The sequence below is a fragment of the Chelonoidis abingdonii genome, chromosome 8 (assembly GCF_003597395.2).
Source record: "Chelonoidis abingdonii isolate Lonesome George chromosome 8, CheloAbing_2.0, whole genome shotgun sequence".
Taxonomy (NCBI): domain Eukaryota; kingdom Metazoa; phylum Chordata; order Testudines; family Testudinidae; genus Chelonoidis; species Chelonoidis abingdonii.
The window spans coordinates 15,546,816-15,561,029 of record NC_133776.1 but is presented as its reverse complement, the minus strand read 5'-3'; the positions used below and the strand labels follow the sequence as shown (position 1 = coordinate 15,561,029).

Below are 14,214 nucleotides of genomic sequence, written 5' to 3'. Positions count from 1 at the left end.
AGTTTGTAAAGTAAAGCACATCTATAAGACTTTGAAGGACCGGAGGGAGCTGTTTAATGCAGTCTTGTAGTACTCCTGTGTTAAGTAAGAACACTGTGCTAGCTGATTCAAAAATTAGAATTGGGAAGAAAATCTGGATAAAAGTTCTCTGCAAATTATTCTCTTTTGAAAATGTATTAAGCTAAACTGACTAGTTTGAAAATTAGTCAGTTTTGTGAAAAATAAACAGTATATTTCCTAATCAGATTGGATCAGATTGTGCTGGCCTTCCTCTCATTGAATAATACCTAAAGGGTTGGTCCTGCCCCATTAAGGTTTTTGCTCCGATCTGAATGGGAGCAGGGTCAAGCCCTTACTCCACAAACAATTCCATTGAAAACCAATGGAACAACTTGCAAAGTGAGGCCTCAATCCTGCAAACACCTACACTCAGGCTTAACTTTGTGCACTAAGAGTACTCCCATTACAGCATTGGGACCTAAAGTATTATGTAATATGAGTAAGGGCAAAAAATCTGGTCCTCGCTTAGCTAGAAAGACCTGAAGTATCTATACCAGTGTAAATCAGGAGCAGTTCAATCAAAGTCAGTGGGGACCAGTGTGAAACTAGTGCAAATTCATACTGTATCCAAATTAGGAAGCCACAAAATAAAGCTAAAAACTCTGTGGTGTGTAGTTGGAGAATTCTGAGAAAATGCTTCAAAAGACTAGTTGAGAAAAATATATAATGTATATGAGACATGACTGCACTGCAAAACAAGCATCTCCAGTAAGCGGTGGAGCAATTCACAGAATTGGTTACCATCGAAATTACCATATTTTCCTCCAGGAAGAAACAGCAAACACAGACTGGAACAATGGTTTTGAATATCAACTTGCATATGCTTCTTTCTTCTAACCAGTCAAAGCAAAGTGATTGCTGTAAATTCTTTTCTTGATGTTCATAGGTAAAGTAAATAGAATGACTGGTGTGCCTACTTTTCTGATTTATATAGACAAGGCAAGTGAGGCAACTGATGCAAATTCATTTCCAGTTGGCCATAAAAAGATAGTAGGGTGAATGGTATACCTGTTTTTCCTGTAGGCCATGGACAAAGTAAGTAAGGCCATTTGCTGACTTTCATCATTTTATGACTCCTGAGGCAACCTTATTATATCAAAAATATAGGGCCAAATTCTCTACTAGCTTAATTCTATTTACGTTGATTTACATCTGCAGATAATTTGGTCCATACGACGTCCTTGCCCCACTTGCCTTTCACTCCCTCTTTCTTTCAGAAATATATGTTTTTTCCACTGAACTTGGGCTAGATCTGTAGTTGGTGTAAATGAGAGTAGCTCCACTAAAGTGACTGGAGTGGTGCTACCTGAAGATCCGGCTATATTGCCTATTCTTAACAAAACTTAAACTTTTAAAAAACAATTCTAATCTTACAGCAGACAAATCTAATATTCAGTTCAGGTAGAAAAAGAAATGCTTTGTAGTTCCCACACAGCCCTGCAAATAAAACAAAAATCTAAACAGTATTAAGTTAAAATCAGCCCATGCTGAAGCAGAGATAGTCATGTATCCTCTCCAGGAGTAAGAATGTTCTCCTTCAAATCCAAGCTAATTATTCTGCATCATATCATGTTCCATGGCATCATCCCAATCAACATGAAAGAACCACATCATGTCATGCTTGATGTGAGACAAATAATGTAGTCCTCTGAATGCAATATTTAAAGGAAAACACTTGGGTTCTGGATCAAATACTCATTTTCACTAAGTATAGAGTGATTCCATATTTGAACATGCTCTAAGTGTGGTAAAATCTCTGCAATACAATATTAGTCAACAATGCAGATATGAGATTATTGAAATGTACTGGGAACTCATAATTTGACTTATGGATTTCAATGGCTCTGCTGTGCCACTTCATTCCATCATCTATACAATACCCTAATGAAGACAAAAATAACCAGGCTGTGATCCCATGCAGCACTTAAGCACATATTTAACTTTAAGCACGTGAGTATCCCATTGATTTCAAATGGAGTACTCACATGTCAAAGTTAAGTATTTGCTTAAATGCTACTGTAGTTTAATTGTTTGTTAGCCTTTCATTTTAGGAAATCTAAGATTCAAACATAGGGACTGATCCTGCAAACCTTATTACTCAAGAGAGCAGTCCAACTGACATCAGAAGGACTTCTGCTCATGTAAAGAGTACTCACAGGAGAAAGAGTCAGCAGGATAGGGTCCAAAGTGTCGTTCATGATAAAATCCATTTTCCAACCTCAATCTAATCCCCTGTGCAAGTCTATAGTCTCCATCTAGTCCCTGTGCAAATCCACCTTTCCTGCAGAGGGATTGCCACAAATGAGGTTTTGAGAGGCTTTGGTAGACTGGTATGGGGAACCTCAGACAGTGCCTGCCTGCACTTGATCTGATCCTAGCCAAAATCATTCACCTTTGACACGTTAAAATCCTGGCAAGTCCTAGAACACTGGCATGTTTGGGGATCTGCTGTGCTGTTATACAAGGCACAGTCATATGCAGCTGTAGCCACCTGCTGCTCTTCCGTTGGATCATTTCTCAGAGCAATCAAACCTTTTACAGGATGAATTGACAGTGGGGATTCTTGCATTCCCACTATTGCTTCAAAGTCACTGTATTATCACAGTGACTTCCTCCCTCCTCTGCCACCTTAGATTATAGAATTTAAAAAATGATTCCTTTGGGAGTCTGGTCTTCTGTTAGTCGTTTAGCTGATCAAAAAGGCTCCAAAAAAACTTGCTTCTTTGTCCATGTCAACCATGTCCTCGTTACTGACCGAGACAAAAATCTTATCATCCCTTTTTAGCTGAAATACTCCACCTTGATATATGGAGTAAAGTCCATATTCTGCCTTTTTAGACCAGCAGCTAGTTCTTGCACTTTTCATGAGCAGGATAGGCTCTGGATATGTTGTCAGTTTGTAAACATACTGGACCATTTGCTTAGGGTTTCTGCTTAGTGCTAACGGATCTGATTCTGAATCCTCGTTCTCAGGTTCGCTGAATCGAAAGTAAGTTTGAGAGTAGATGTAATAAAACCCTGTTCTGGGTATGATTAACTCCCCATTTTTCAACTCCACATTATAGAGGAAGGAATGGTCTTTCCTTGAGGGTTCCCAGGTATTTATTTTCTGCCCAACACCTCTTCTGGATGAGGAATCTATTTGAGGGGAAAAAAACAGAGAAGAGTATACAGCTAAATAATGCTGTGTGCAACAAAGTCTACTGTCTCTTAGCTGATAAGACTGTTTTTCAAAAACTAAATAAGAGCAATAGGCCAGATCCTGCATCCATTGGCTTCAGATGGTCCAGGATTGGGCCCAATAAGTCGTAAAGGGTGTGTCTTCATTTGCTGGTAGATTGGCACTGCTGCAATTGATGCAATGGGAGAGCATTTGAGTACTCCACTGCCCCAAGAAGCATAAGGGAAGTCAACGGGAGACGCTCTCCTGTCGACACAGCACAGTGTAGCCACCGTGGTAAGTGGATCTAACAACGACAACTTCAGTTACATTATTCACATAACTGAAGTTGCTTAAGTTAGATTGATTTACTGTGGTAGCGTAGACCAGCCCATAGATTTCAAATTCCATTAAGTAGCAATTCAGCACATCACTTTGTGGGGGATCATTTTAGTTTTGATCTTTGAATCCTTCCCCACTGCTGCCTGAAATACAGAATGAAAATTAATCCAAGTTGCCACGTGGCTACTGGGCAAAACAATGTGAGAATCCTAACTCACCCCTGGGTTCCCCCAGAAGATTTGAGAACTTTAGCAAGTCTTTCAATAAATCTGGTGTGAATTTCAAGTCTGTTCTATTTTTTTTTATGTGCCTATCACCTTAGCTTCTAGGCCCTCAGACACATATCTTTCTCCAAAAAGACACTGCAGAGGGGATAGGCAGAGTTATGAAGAGGGAATTTTTATTAAGAAAAAAACCTAAAGACATAGAAGGAAGGTGCACCATAGATACCCAAGTTGAGTGGGGTTGATACTACTATTAGAGTGAGCTGAAGAATTATTTTGACCAAAACTAGAAAATCTTTGATTTTTTTAAAACTTTCCCTGTTTTCTGGCCAAAAAATTGCATTAAGTCCATGAGAAACAATCAAAAAGTGTGCCCTAGAATAATCAACAGTTAATATTCATTTCTGGAAAATCGCAAAGCACACATATTCAGTGACCTTTCCCTATTTTGTATCCATTTTCTTCCTTTATCAATATAGCAAAATATCTTACTTGATGTGGATAGAGAGCTCTTCTTATTGCGGCTTCCAGTTAAGTGAGCTGCTATTCTGTGACCATGGTTCTGAGATACCTGTTCTTCAGTTCCTGGAAGAGTTAGAGACATTTCAGTTACATGAAGATGAGAAATAACCATTTTAAATCTCAAATTAGAAACATGTCATCTCCATGGAAATATGTGACTGTCTAATTACTAAATTGGCAGTATTTGAGGAGTTATGTGTTTGTCAATATATTTTATTTGACCAAATCAATGAGAGATTGAAGTGTAATGGTTGATATGGTCAAAATTTCTCAGAACTTCCCATACTCTCTTTGAAATGCCTTTTTAAGCCTTCTATATGTTCCCCTCACCCCCAAAACCAGTGCCCAAACACCCTGTACTAAAAATAAATATGTGCTCATGGAAAGGGTAAATATCTTTTAAGGCCAAATTCTGTGGTCTTTGCTCAAGCAAAATTTCCTCTGCCAGAATGCTTCCTGATAGTCCTCCAGGGGTGTATCAGTTTCAGAGGAGAGCTGTGCCCAATCCTTAATTAATGTAGCTGCACAACAACAAAGTACTATTTGTTCTCTGAAGCACGGAGAGGTTAAATGAATTGCATAAAATCACTGAATCAGAGACAAGAACAGAATCCAGGCACTTTTCCTGAATCCTAGTTCCATGCTCTAATAACTTGACCACATTTCCTGACTGCTTGATATGTCTCTTAAAAGAATACCAACTAATACTAACTGTTACTCATCTTCCATGCTTTGCTGCAGAAGAACTGTACAACTGAGTAAGAAATTAGGAACTATTCTCTACAACTGGAAAACATGTATGGAACCACTGCACATCTGCTACCATCGCAGTTTCTTTTTTATGTGCTAAATAAATGTGTTACATTAAAAATACCTTTCACGGCAGATGAAATGTTTTCCTCATAGTTTCTTGATATCATCTGCAAACACATGTAAAGAAAACTGTTTTCTTTCTAGGAAATCAGTAGAGCAGTGACAAAGATGCCAGAAACACAACTATTCCACACACTCTTATACGCAACATAACTGAACAAACTCCAGCATCAAACATCAAACAAATTTTATTCCTATTTGTAAATAAAAGTGGACATCAAAAGGAAACTGTATCATTCATTTCTCACAACAAACTGTTTTGCAATGATTTTAAATATCTGGGGCCAAACTGCAAGGGAGCTCATTCAACTGAGTGTTAAAGTTCTTTGGAAAATCTGGCCCTCAATAAGAGGAAATATAGTGTTCAGGGCATCAGATTCTGTTTGCAATTACTCCAGTGTAGGTCTGGAGAAATTTGATTGTGGAATAATTCACTGGAGTTACTCCAGATTAACTCTGGTACAACAGAGGAGAATTAGATCCAGCAATTTTCACAGTGGCAAAACTATTGATATATAAATAATGGCAGGAATTTATCTAGCTTAATCTTTGTCTACACTGCCACTTTCAGTGCTAAAACTTTAGTCTTTCAGGGGTGTGAAAAAATGCCCTCCTGAGTGACAAAAGTTTTAGCACTGAAAAGCGCCAGTATACACAGTGCTTTGTAGCTCCCGGTGATAAAGCTACCACCCCTTGCCAGGAGAGCTCTCCCCCGGTGATACAGCGTGACTAGGCTGCCCATGTCACAGCGCTGCTGCAGCTGCGCTGTAATGTGGGCAGGGTAGACTTACCCTTATTTACTGTAGTAAATCTCATACCCTGTTCTCAGGCAGTCTATCACAAAACTTACATTCAACATCTTGAACTAAGATTCATGTGAAAAGTTCTCACTCATAAATGTCCTGGCTTTCTTGAGGTTTTAATCAGATCCCACCTTATTTTCATGTAATTTTGATGTTAGTTCTTTATTAAGCAAAAACATTCTGTCACTTGAAGCCATTACTATATCTCCACTGTAACTCATGGTTCCAGTGTCATGGGAAGGGTATTTTGAAAATACTGGAATAGTTTCCATTAAGCAATGATGGCTCCTCAATCCTAATAGCTCCATGAGAACAACAAAAACATTGTCATCTCCATGGAAATGTAAGAGACACTGCCATTATCTAAAGAACACTGAGATTACAGAATGTAATGGCTCTGGGATACCTTAATCTGCATTTCATTGACTGAACAGCTTTCTTTCTAGCAGAGTGTTTATATGGATTTGGGAAACAGCTACTATATGCATATGCAGCAATTGCTTCTCTAGGAAATTCTGAATCCTTTGGCCTTGGCTACACTGGCGCTTTACAGCGCTGCAACTTTCTCGCTCAGGGGTGTGAAAAAACACTCCCCTGAGCGCTGCAAGATACAGCGCTGTAAAGCGCCAGTGTAAACAGTGCCACAGCGCTGGGAGCACAGCTCCCAGCACTGCAAGCTAAACCCCATCAGGATGTGCAGTACATGCAGCGCTGGGAGAGCTCTCCCCCAGCGCTGGCGCTGCGACCAGACTCGCACTTCAAAGTGCTGCCAAGGCAGCACTTTGAAGTTTCAAGTGTAGCCATACCTAAGTGTCTTTCCGGTGGTAGCAGTGTTAGAAGTTGTAGTGCAGACAGGGTGAAGGGCCTTTCTCCAACTATGTTGTATAATTGCAGGACTACACTGCATTTATGGATTTTACATTTATGAATTTTCCCATTGTAGAAACCTACTAAGTTAATATAGTGAACCAAATTCTGCCCTCAATTATACCAGTTAAATTTGGAGTAACTCTGTGGACTTCAGTTTGGGCCAATATTTTATTTAAAACAGACCTTTGGTGCATCACTGTATGCTAACTAAATCACTATTAATTTACTAGATCAGTGTTTCTCATCCTTTTCAATTTGGCAACCCCTTATTCAAAGTAAAATTTCTTCAAAATTACATTTGCGATAAAAGTGAGAGTAAAGTATCAATGATAAGCCTATATAATTTATTAGTGTGTATGTGTGTGTGTTTTGAAAGGCTGACACACAATACCTGACCTTGAAGGGTAAAGCTGTGTGGGGAATGGGGGAGTGAGATTTCCAGTTTAGATTGTTATAAAACTGTCAATGCTTCATGACATACCTGTTCTTTGTACAGTTGTGAGGCAGGAGGTGAAAAGTGGTTTTCTTTATGATAACAGGGACTGTGGGCAAGATTTTGATCTCACACCTCTTACATTTCCTGTGGCTTGAGTGGAATCACTCCTGATTTGCTAGTGTGAGTGAAAAATCAGGCCCTACATCTCCATGCTCTGTCACAAATAAGGAGAAGGATAGACAGATATTCTAAATAGTGGGCATGCTAGACAAACAGTAGTGGATGAACCCCTCTTTGGGATGAACTTAGTAATAACTGGTCACCTGTATTTTCTGTCTCCTAAATACAGTGAAACTCTTATAGTGAAATGACAAGTTTTGTTCTCAGACAGAACTGCAGACAGAATTCCTTTATATTTGGAATTGTGATTTGACCACTATAATGCAGGGAAACAATTTGGGATTTGCATTTTATTTCACTAGTTGGAGCTTAACTCTCGGAACCATCTGGATTGTTATAACCAAGCTCCATTGTTTAGTTTGTGTGAAAGTTCCAAAGTACCTTTTTAATTAACTTTCCTAGTTGCCACTTCACTTGCCAGCAGGGGTCACTCTCTCGTTCTTCATTCTCATTTAGATCCACATGTTTTATGAAAGTTCCCAGATCTTCCCCAGTGAGACAAGCAATGCCGCTCTTGGAATATGTGTCCTGGAGCTGTGGTAGAAGGCAATAAGCTAGTTAATTCACTTACTGTGCAGATATATGATGCATTTCTACAACTCTTATGTTTAGGAAAACCTTTTCTGTTCTAAATAACACCAATATGCTACAGCAAGTTTATTTATTTTTATTTATTTTATAAAGGAGAGTTAATCCTGACTTTACATGCTTATTTAGTTACAACCAGATACCTAATATGCAAGAATACACTTACATTTTTATCTCAATATGGTCATAACTGGACATCCAGGACTCAGCTGAATAAGTTTATGCACTTGCAATATCTACGTCACTAATGCTGAGAATTATTTTATCAGCTCTGACATTGTTAGAATTTAGTTCCTACACTGAGGACTGAGGATGAGTCTGAACATCAGCCACTAACCCACTCCCCATGTCTGCACTTTGGGCAAATTCCACCCTAGATTCAAACCTTGCAGCTTGGGGCATTTTCTATAATGGAAGGGGGCCAGAAGACCACATTCAAAACTCTTCCCTATGAATTTTGAGGAAGCTGGCATTCAGATCTGATTCCACATCTCGCTCTTGTGAGTTGGGCCCATCTCTACATCATTCACCTATCTAAAGAGAGAATTCCTTCTTCTGATGTTTAGAGAGAGAGAGTGAAATCAGGACCCCACTGAAGTCAATGGCAAAAGTCCCAGTGTCTTCACTGTGGTCAGGAATAACTTTCCCACTTATAGTTTAAAAATAATAGTTTAAATAGTTTCAAATAGTAAAGAATATAGCGAACAATGAAACCCTTCCTCAAGCTCTGCTGTTTCTGCAGGGGATAACCCATTATCAAAACTGAAGCTGACACTTGTTGCTTAATGTAAGAACACAGTAACCTAAGCAGCCTAGAGAGATCTCATGATCCCATTGAGTTCAATGGTTTATCATCATCCACAACCCCTATTAAGACCTGTATGCCAGTAAAGTTTGGAAAGGAAAGAAACTAGTGAACATACAAAGCATTCAGACTGGCTGCTGCTTCTTGATTTAATAGTTTAAATTGAACCATTCCTATCTTAAAGGTTTTTTTGTTTGTTTGTTTGTTAATCCGCTGCCTCTGGAAGTTAATTTACTTAACATGTCACAGTTTAAACTATCCTTCAAGCTTGGAACATTCAGCACCAGAGAACAGGGGGAACTGTTCTCCACCCCTCCCCCCACCATTCCCATCCTTTCCTGTCTGCTTGAAAACAAAGGAGGCAAGCTATAGATTACCCACTGTAGCAAGATGGAGAGAATTCAGCCATCTGACCCTGAAAATCTTACCTCACTTAACCTTAAGCTCTTGACCTTTGTGCAGTAGCATCTACAGAGAATTCTCTTATGTTTAAAAATACTACCCTATTCTATAATCATTGACTGCAAAATGCTCTGACTGACAGGAGTAGCCCTACAGGCTTTTGGATCATTACTACAGAATAGGGTAGTGTTTTTAATATAAGGCTTCTTACTTTCGGAACTTTACTTAAATTGGTGGAAATAAGCTAAGCACCTTTATACTAGAGTAACTGCATCCATGAGAAGGGGTTGGTTTTTAAACCAATATAACTGTGTGTAGACCAGCCCTTACCAGACCACTCTCCTACCAGATCTAGTGACCAGGAAACCAGGGCGCTTCAAAACTTTTCTCTTCAATCTGGAAGCAAACAGTACTGCCATTTCTGCTTTTTGCTTACTTGTCACACACCTCGCCCCTGAGATAACTTTACTGTACTAGTACCTGGTGTTGCTACAGTATCTTGCATTTACAGTGTTTAATTCACTCTGCAAACGTGAGTATGGCAGGGAAGTATTATCCCCATTTTAGAGGTTAAGGAAGTGGAGGTGCAAGGCATTATGAGTCTTAATTAAATGATATTTGTACAGCACTTTGAGATCCATGGAGGGAAGGTGCCACAGAAGTGTTAAGTGGAGTATTATTAGTGAAGTATTTCTACAACTTCACCCATTATCTAAGGGCAACATTTGGATTATGCTTTTGAAGTAAAAGAAGTCTGTTTTCTTCACTCTCCTATGTCCTGGATGTGTAATTAACTCTACCGGGCTGAGTAACTGCTTTTCAGCACTCCCCTCCCATAAGCCAAACTAGGCTGTTCAAAAAGCTTTATCCATCTTATGATCAACAGATGGTTACATTTAGCTAATCAGATGACTATCCATGTAGACTGAGAAAAATTACCTAGCATTAAATAAGATTTTTAATTTGTACTGCCTGCTGAAAGGATCTGACACCTGAACAGTGATTATTATTTGACAGAAGTCTCGAAATACAGATACTATGAAACAGCAAAAAGAAGGGAAAAGAGGGACCAGGCTCACTGATAAATATCACTAACCATAACCCACAGGTACAATTAAGGTAACAAACTGTATTTACAGTAATAATATATCAATACCTTACATCTGTGTGCAGGAGAACAAAAAGGACATGTGTAATAGAGACACCATATAATATTATTATGCAGATACTGTACCTAGGCTATTTTCAGCCCAACAGAAATTCCCTTCAAAGGACTGGAGTCAGCCTTCACACCACAAAAGAGTTAGTTATTCTCCTGCAATAATATGAGCTATATCTGAGGTAAGAATTGTTGGACGTGGTTTATTCAGGATAGTAGAGTACTCTTTCAAAAGTTCAAACCATACATAGTTGGAGGAAAAACAATTAGGAGAAGGTGCTGTGGAAAATTGCTCATTTTCAAAAGTTTGGTAACAAAGAACTTTGAACCAAGTAGATGAGGGTTGGAACAACTTTGTCTACATTTCTCTCTCATCGCCAGTACAGTGTAACCTATTTTCTTAAGATAAATGTAATGTTTCTGTAGATCCCTAATTTCACCAGATACCAAGCTATCAGAGCAACAAACTCAGCAGACAGGTCCCCAGTTTTATACACTCAAGTCTGGTATTGATTGTAGAGTGGTGCGAATCATCTGATAAGAATTTCCCAAACCATCTGATTTAGCTATCTCAAAAGAAGCTGCAAGTAGAGTACTACTAAATTGTAGAGGTGGTAAATTCAAGGGTTGCAATAGTATTTTATATTTATACAGCACCTTTCAAATGCAAGGATCTCAAACCCCTACAGAAATGATACACCTAGAATGCTCCTTGTGTTCAGCCACCTCTGGAGCTAGGGAGAGCACCCAGATAGACAGCACACTATAGTAGGGATGGCAGGATAGGAGACGTGGATGGACACCTAGATAAACCCACTATCCCTACAGAACTGCCATGGGGTCATGAATATCCATATAGGACCATGGTTTTTAAAGTCTTGTGCAAAAGTCAACCAGCCAAACGTTGCATGGAACTTCAATCACGTACTTAAGAAAAGATAAATGGCTGAGCTGATGCTTCCAGTATATGAACCTGTGGTTGCGGAGTGCGGAAGGCACAGCCCACTACCCAGACATTCTCCAACTCTCTGCGTGGGGGGCAATGATCAGCTTGTGTCTGCCTGAAATTCTATCGGGATGAGTCACTGTCTGAAAGCAAAGTAGTGTTGTTCGGTTTCTTTTTAAGCGTGTGACTGACTATTCGGGTGAGAAAGCTGACTCTCCTTCTAGCCCCGAGCGCTACTAATGTTCCAGCACTGCTGACAAGGCACAAATTGGAGTGAAAAAAAACAGCAACTTTGGAATATTAATGAAAAGCGCATTTCTGTTTTGGGGGGGGGGGAAATAAAAGTCTAAGGTGAGTTTTTAAAACTTCTCTTTTCGTGACCTTCGTGTTCTGCATAAAGAGCAAACAAACCCAGCCAACCAGAAAAACAAACAAACCCAGCCTAACCTACTTCTCCTACAATGAAAGCAAAAGCGCTGCATCTCTAAGGCTTTCCTGCTACAATAAACACTGCCAAACTACAGTTCAGCTAGGGCCCAATCCTGCTCCCTGCAAATACAGTGGGAACAGGATCACTCGTGCAGGAATCCATACAACCTTCCTTTGAGCAGGACAAGGGCACACACGATGCGTTGATTTTTCTTGGCTAAATTTGCAGTGAGAGAGAGTGAAACAGAGAATGAAGAACTGCCTGTAGGCTGGCCAAACCAGCCTGCAGATTGAGCAGTGCTGAATCCAGCAACCTAGATCATCGCCGTGGTACTTACCTGTTTCAGCTCATTAGTGAAGTAAAGGAAAGTAACCGCCACGCAAATGGATTGCAGCAGCACAGCGGAGATCAGCACAAGCCCACAGGTCTGGCCAGTGCTGGGGCCAGCCGTAGGCAGCCTCATGGTTGGTGCGCCCACAAAGAGAAGATACACAGACTGGGAGAGCGAGCGAGGCAACAAGGGAGGTTGTTATTGTTTGCTTTGTTTGAGGTGGAGCTGTTCGTGGCTGAGCAGGGCTGCAGACTTTGTCTCTCATCCACCCCCTTAGAGGATTTCCCTGCTGGCTGATCTCCAGGAAATGGGGATGGGCGGGAGGGTAGAAGGCACAACAACAATAATCCTGAAGTCTGCACATGAAAATAGTGCAGCCACAAAAATCCAGCTTTCGTGTTTGCAAAACCAGTGTGTCCTTGAGGTCTGCTTTTTTTGCTGTATAGGCAATGCTGCTGGAAAATAGACTGGGGGGTAGGGGAGGGCCTCATTTAAATAGTATTCACGGTTCTTCCTTTAAATAGCTTTTGAATAGCTAGCTTTTAGCAACCTTTTCTTTGTTCCTTGTAAAGCTGCAATTTCTGCCACAAGCTAATACAGATCGTGATTCGCTTGTCTCACCAGTTTTACACCAACCTAACCCCATTGAGTTCAAAGGAATTATTCCAGATTTACATCAGAGGGAGTGAGGTCAGAATCATACTCTTCATGTGTATTGAAAATGCAATAAAAAAGCAACACCAAAATCCTATTCTCCTCCATTCTGCAAGGTCAAATCCCCAACCCCCATCCCCTCAAAAACCCAAAACAAACAAACAAACGAAAACAGCCCAGGGTAGGTGAGAAAAAGAAGGAACTGAAAAAAGGGCCTTCATGCGATGTTCTCAGCTGCCTGGCAGGCTCTGCTGGCAGTTTGATCTAGGGACAGGGCTGAGGAGAAAAGGATGTGGGAGCAAATAGGGGCACTTCACAGCATCATTCCACCTTCAACCTGCGGAGAGTGTGCAGTGTAAGATTTGCTGACTTTGCCCTCCTGAACTTATCCTGGGTTTCGTTTGAGGAGCATTTTTGGACAGCTGTCCTTAGAGAACCATTGGAACATGATTCCTAAGAAACTGGGCCTCTGTGCAAATGCCCCAGCCCTAAGCTCTGAGATCCACAAGATTTCTTGGAGCTTCAAGAAGGTGAAGTTCTCTTGAAAGAACAGTCTGGTGGAATTGATATTCATTGAAATTCCTGGGCCTTACGGAGGTTCTCCTGTAAGATAGCCTTTACCTATAGAGTTGGTGAGTTCAGTCAACTTGCTGGTGGATTGAGACCACTCCACTGGCTATTAGTCCCCCCCCACAAAGCCAGTTTTGCCTGCCCCAAGCAATTTTGATTCTTCTCATGTGCCATCTGCTTTTTGAGCCTTTAGCTTTCGTTTGTCCACAACCATGAGAGCCAGGCAGGAGATTTTCAAAAGCATCCAAGCAATTTAGGATCACAAGTCTCACTGACTTTTGGTAGGATTTGTGTTTAAGGGATTTGGGCACTTTTGAAAAATCTCCAGTCTAGAAACACTTTATTTTTTAAATGAAACCTGAGATTCTTACATAATTGCCTGACTCCAGAATCTGGGACTTTAAGAGCAACATCAAATATCATGAGACTTATGATAAATGAAAGTTGGCAGCACTGCCCCCCTTCTTCACTTCCTCCCCCCACCCCTCCATCCCTGCCTTGCTAGCAGGCTCAGTAGAGAAGACTCCCCATGTACCATTAAAGTTGGTTCCTTCGGGTCAGGGTTTTGGTACTCTGGCTGAGTTCTGTGGGTAAGCTGATATGGCTATTGTGCCTGTTCGCACATTGGTCTCCAGGGCTGTCCCTCACAAGCACTAAATTCACTTCAAAAATGTAAAACAAAACATAGATTTCCAAGTGCTTTTGTTTATATGTGTGTACCAAAGCATCTGCTACTACTAGTTCTCTCATAGAGGATGGAGCCACCATACTCGGTATGTGTGTGGGGGGGGGGCATGTGTTCTCTTTTCCCTCCAACTTTCCTATTTAAACTCTGAAAACTGTGTCTCTTCTACTCAGA

General features: G+C 40.5%; 1 protein-coding gene across 1 annotated transcript; it reads right to left on the bottom strand.

The window, feature by feature from the left end:
* Nucleotides 1-291: 291 nt before the first annotated feature.
* TNFSF10 (TNF superfamily member 10) lies at nt 292-12,352 on the bottom strand. Its single transcript, XM_032783666.2, has 5 exons — nt 12,138-12,352; nt 7,852-8,004; nt 5,183-5,228; nt 4,279-4,371; nt 292-3,198 (listed from the first exon to the last, which is right to left on the bottom strand). The coding sequence occupies exons 1-5, from the start codon at nt 12,261-12,263 to the stop codon at nt 2,747-2,749; spliced, it is 870 nt and encodes a 289-aa protein (XP_032639557.1). The 5' UTR covers nt 12,264-12,352; the 3' UTR covers nt 292-2,746.
* Between the last annotated feature and the right edge of the window lie 1,862 nt (nt 12,353-14,214).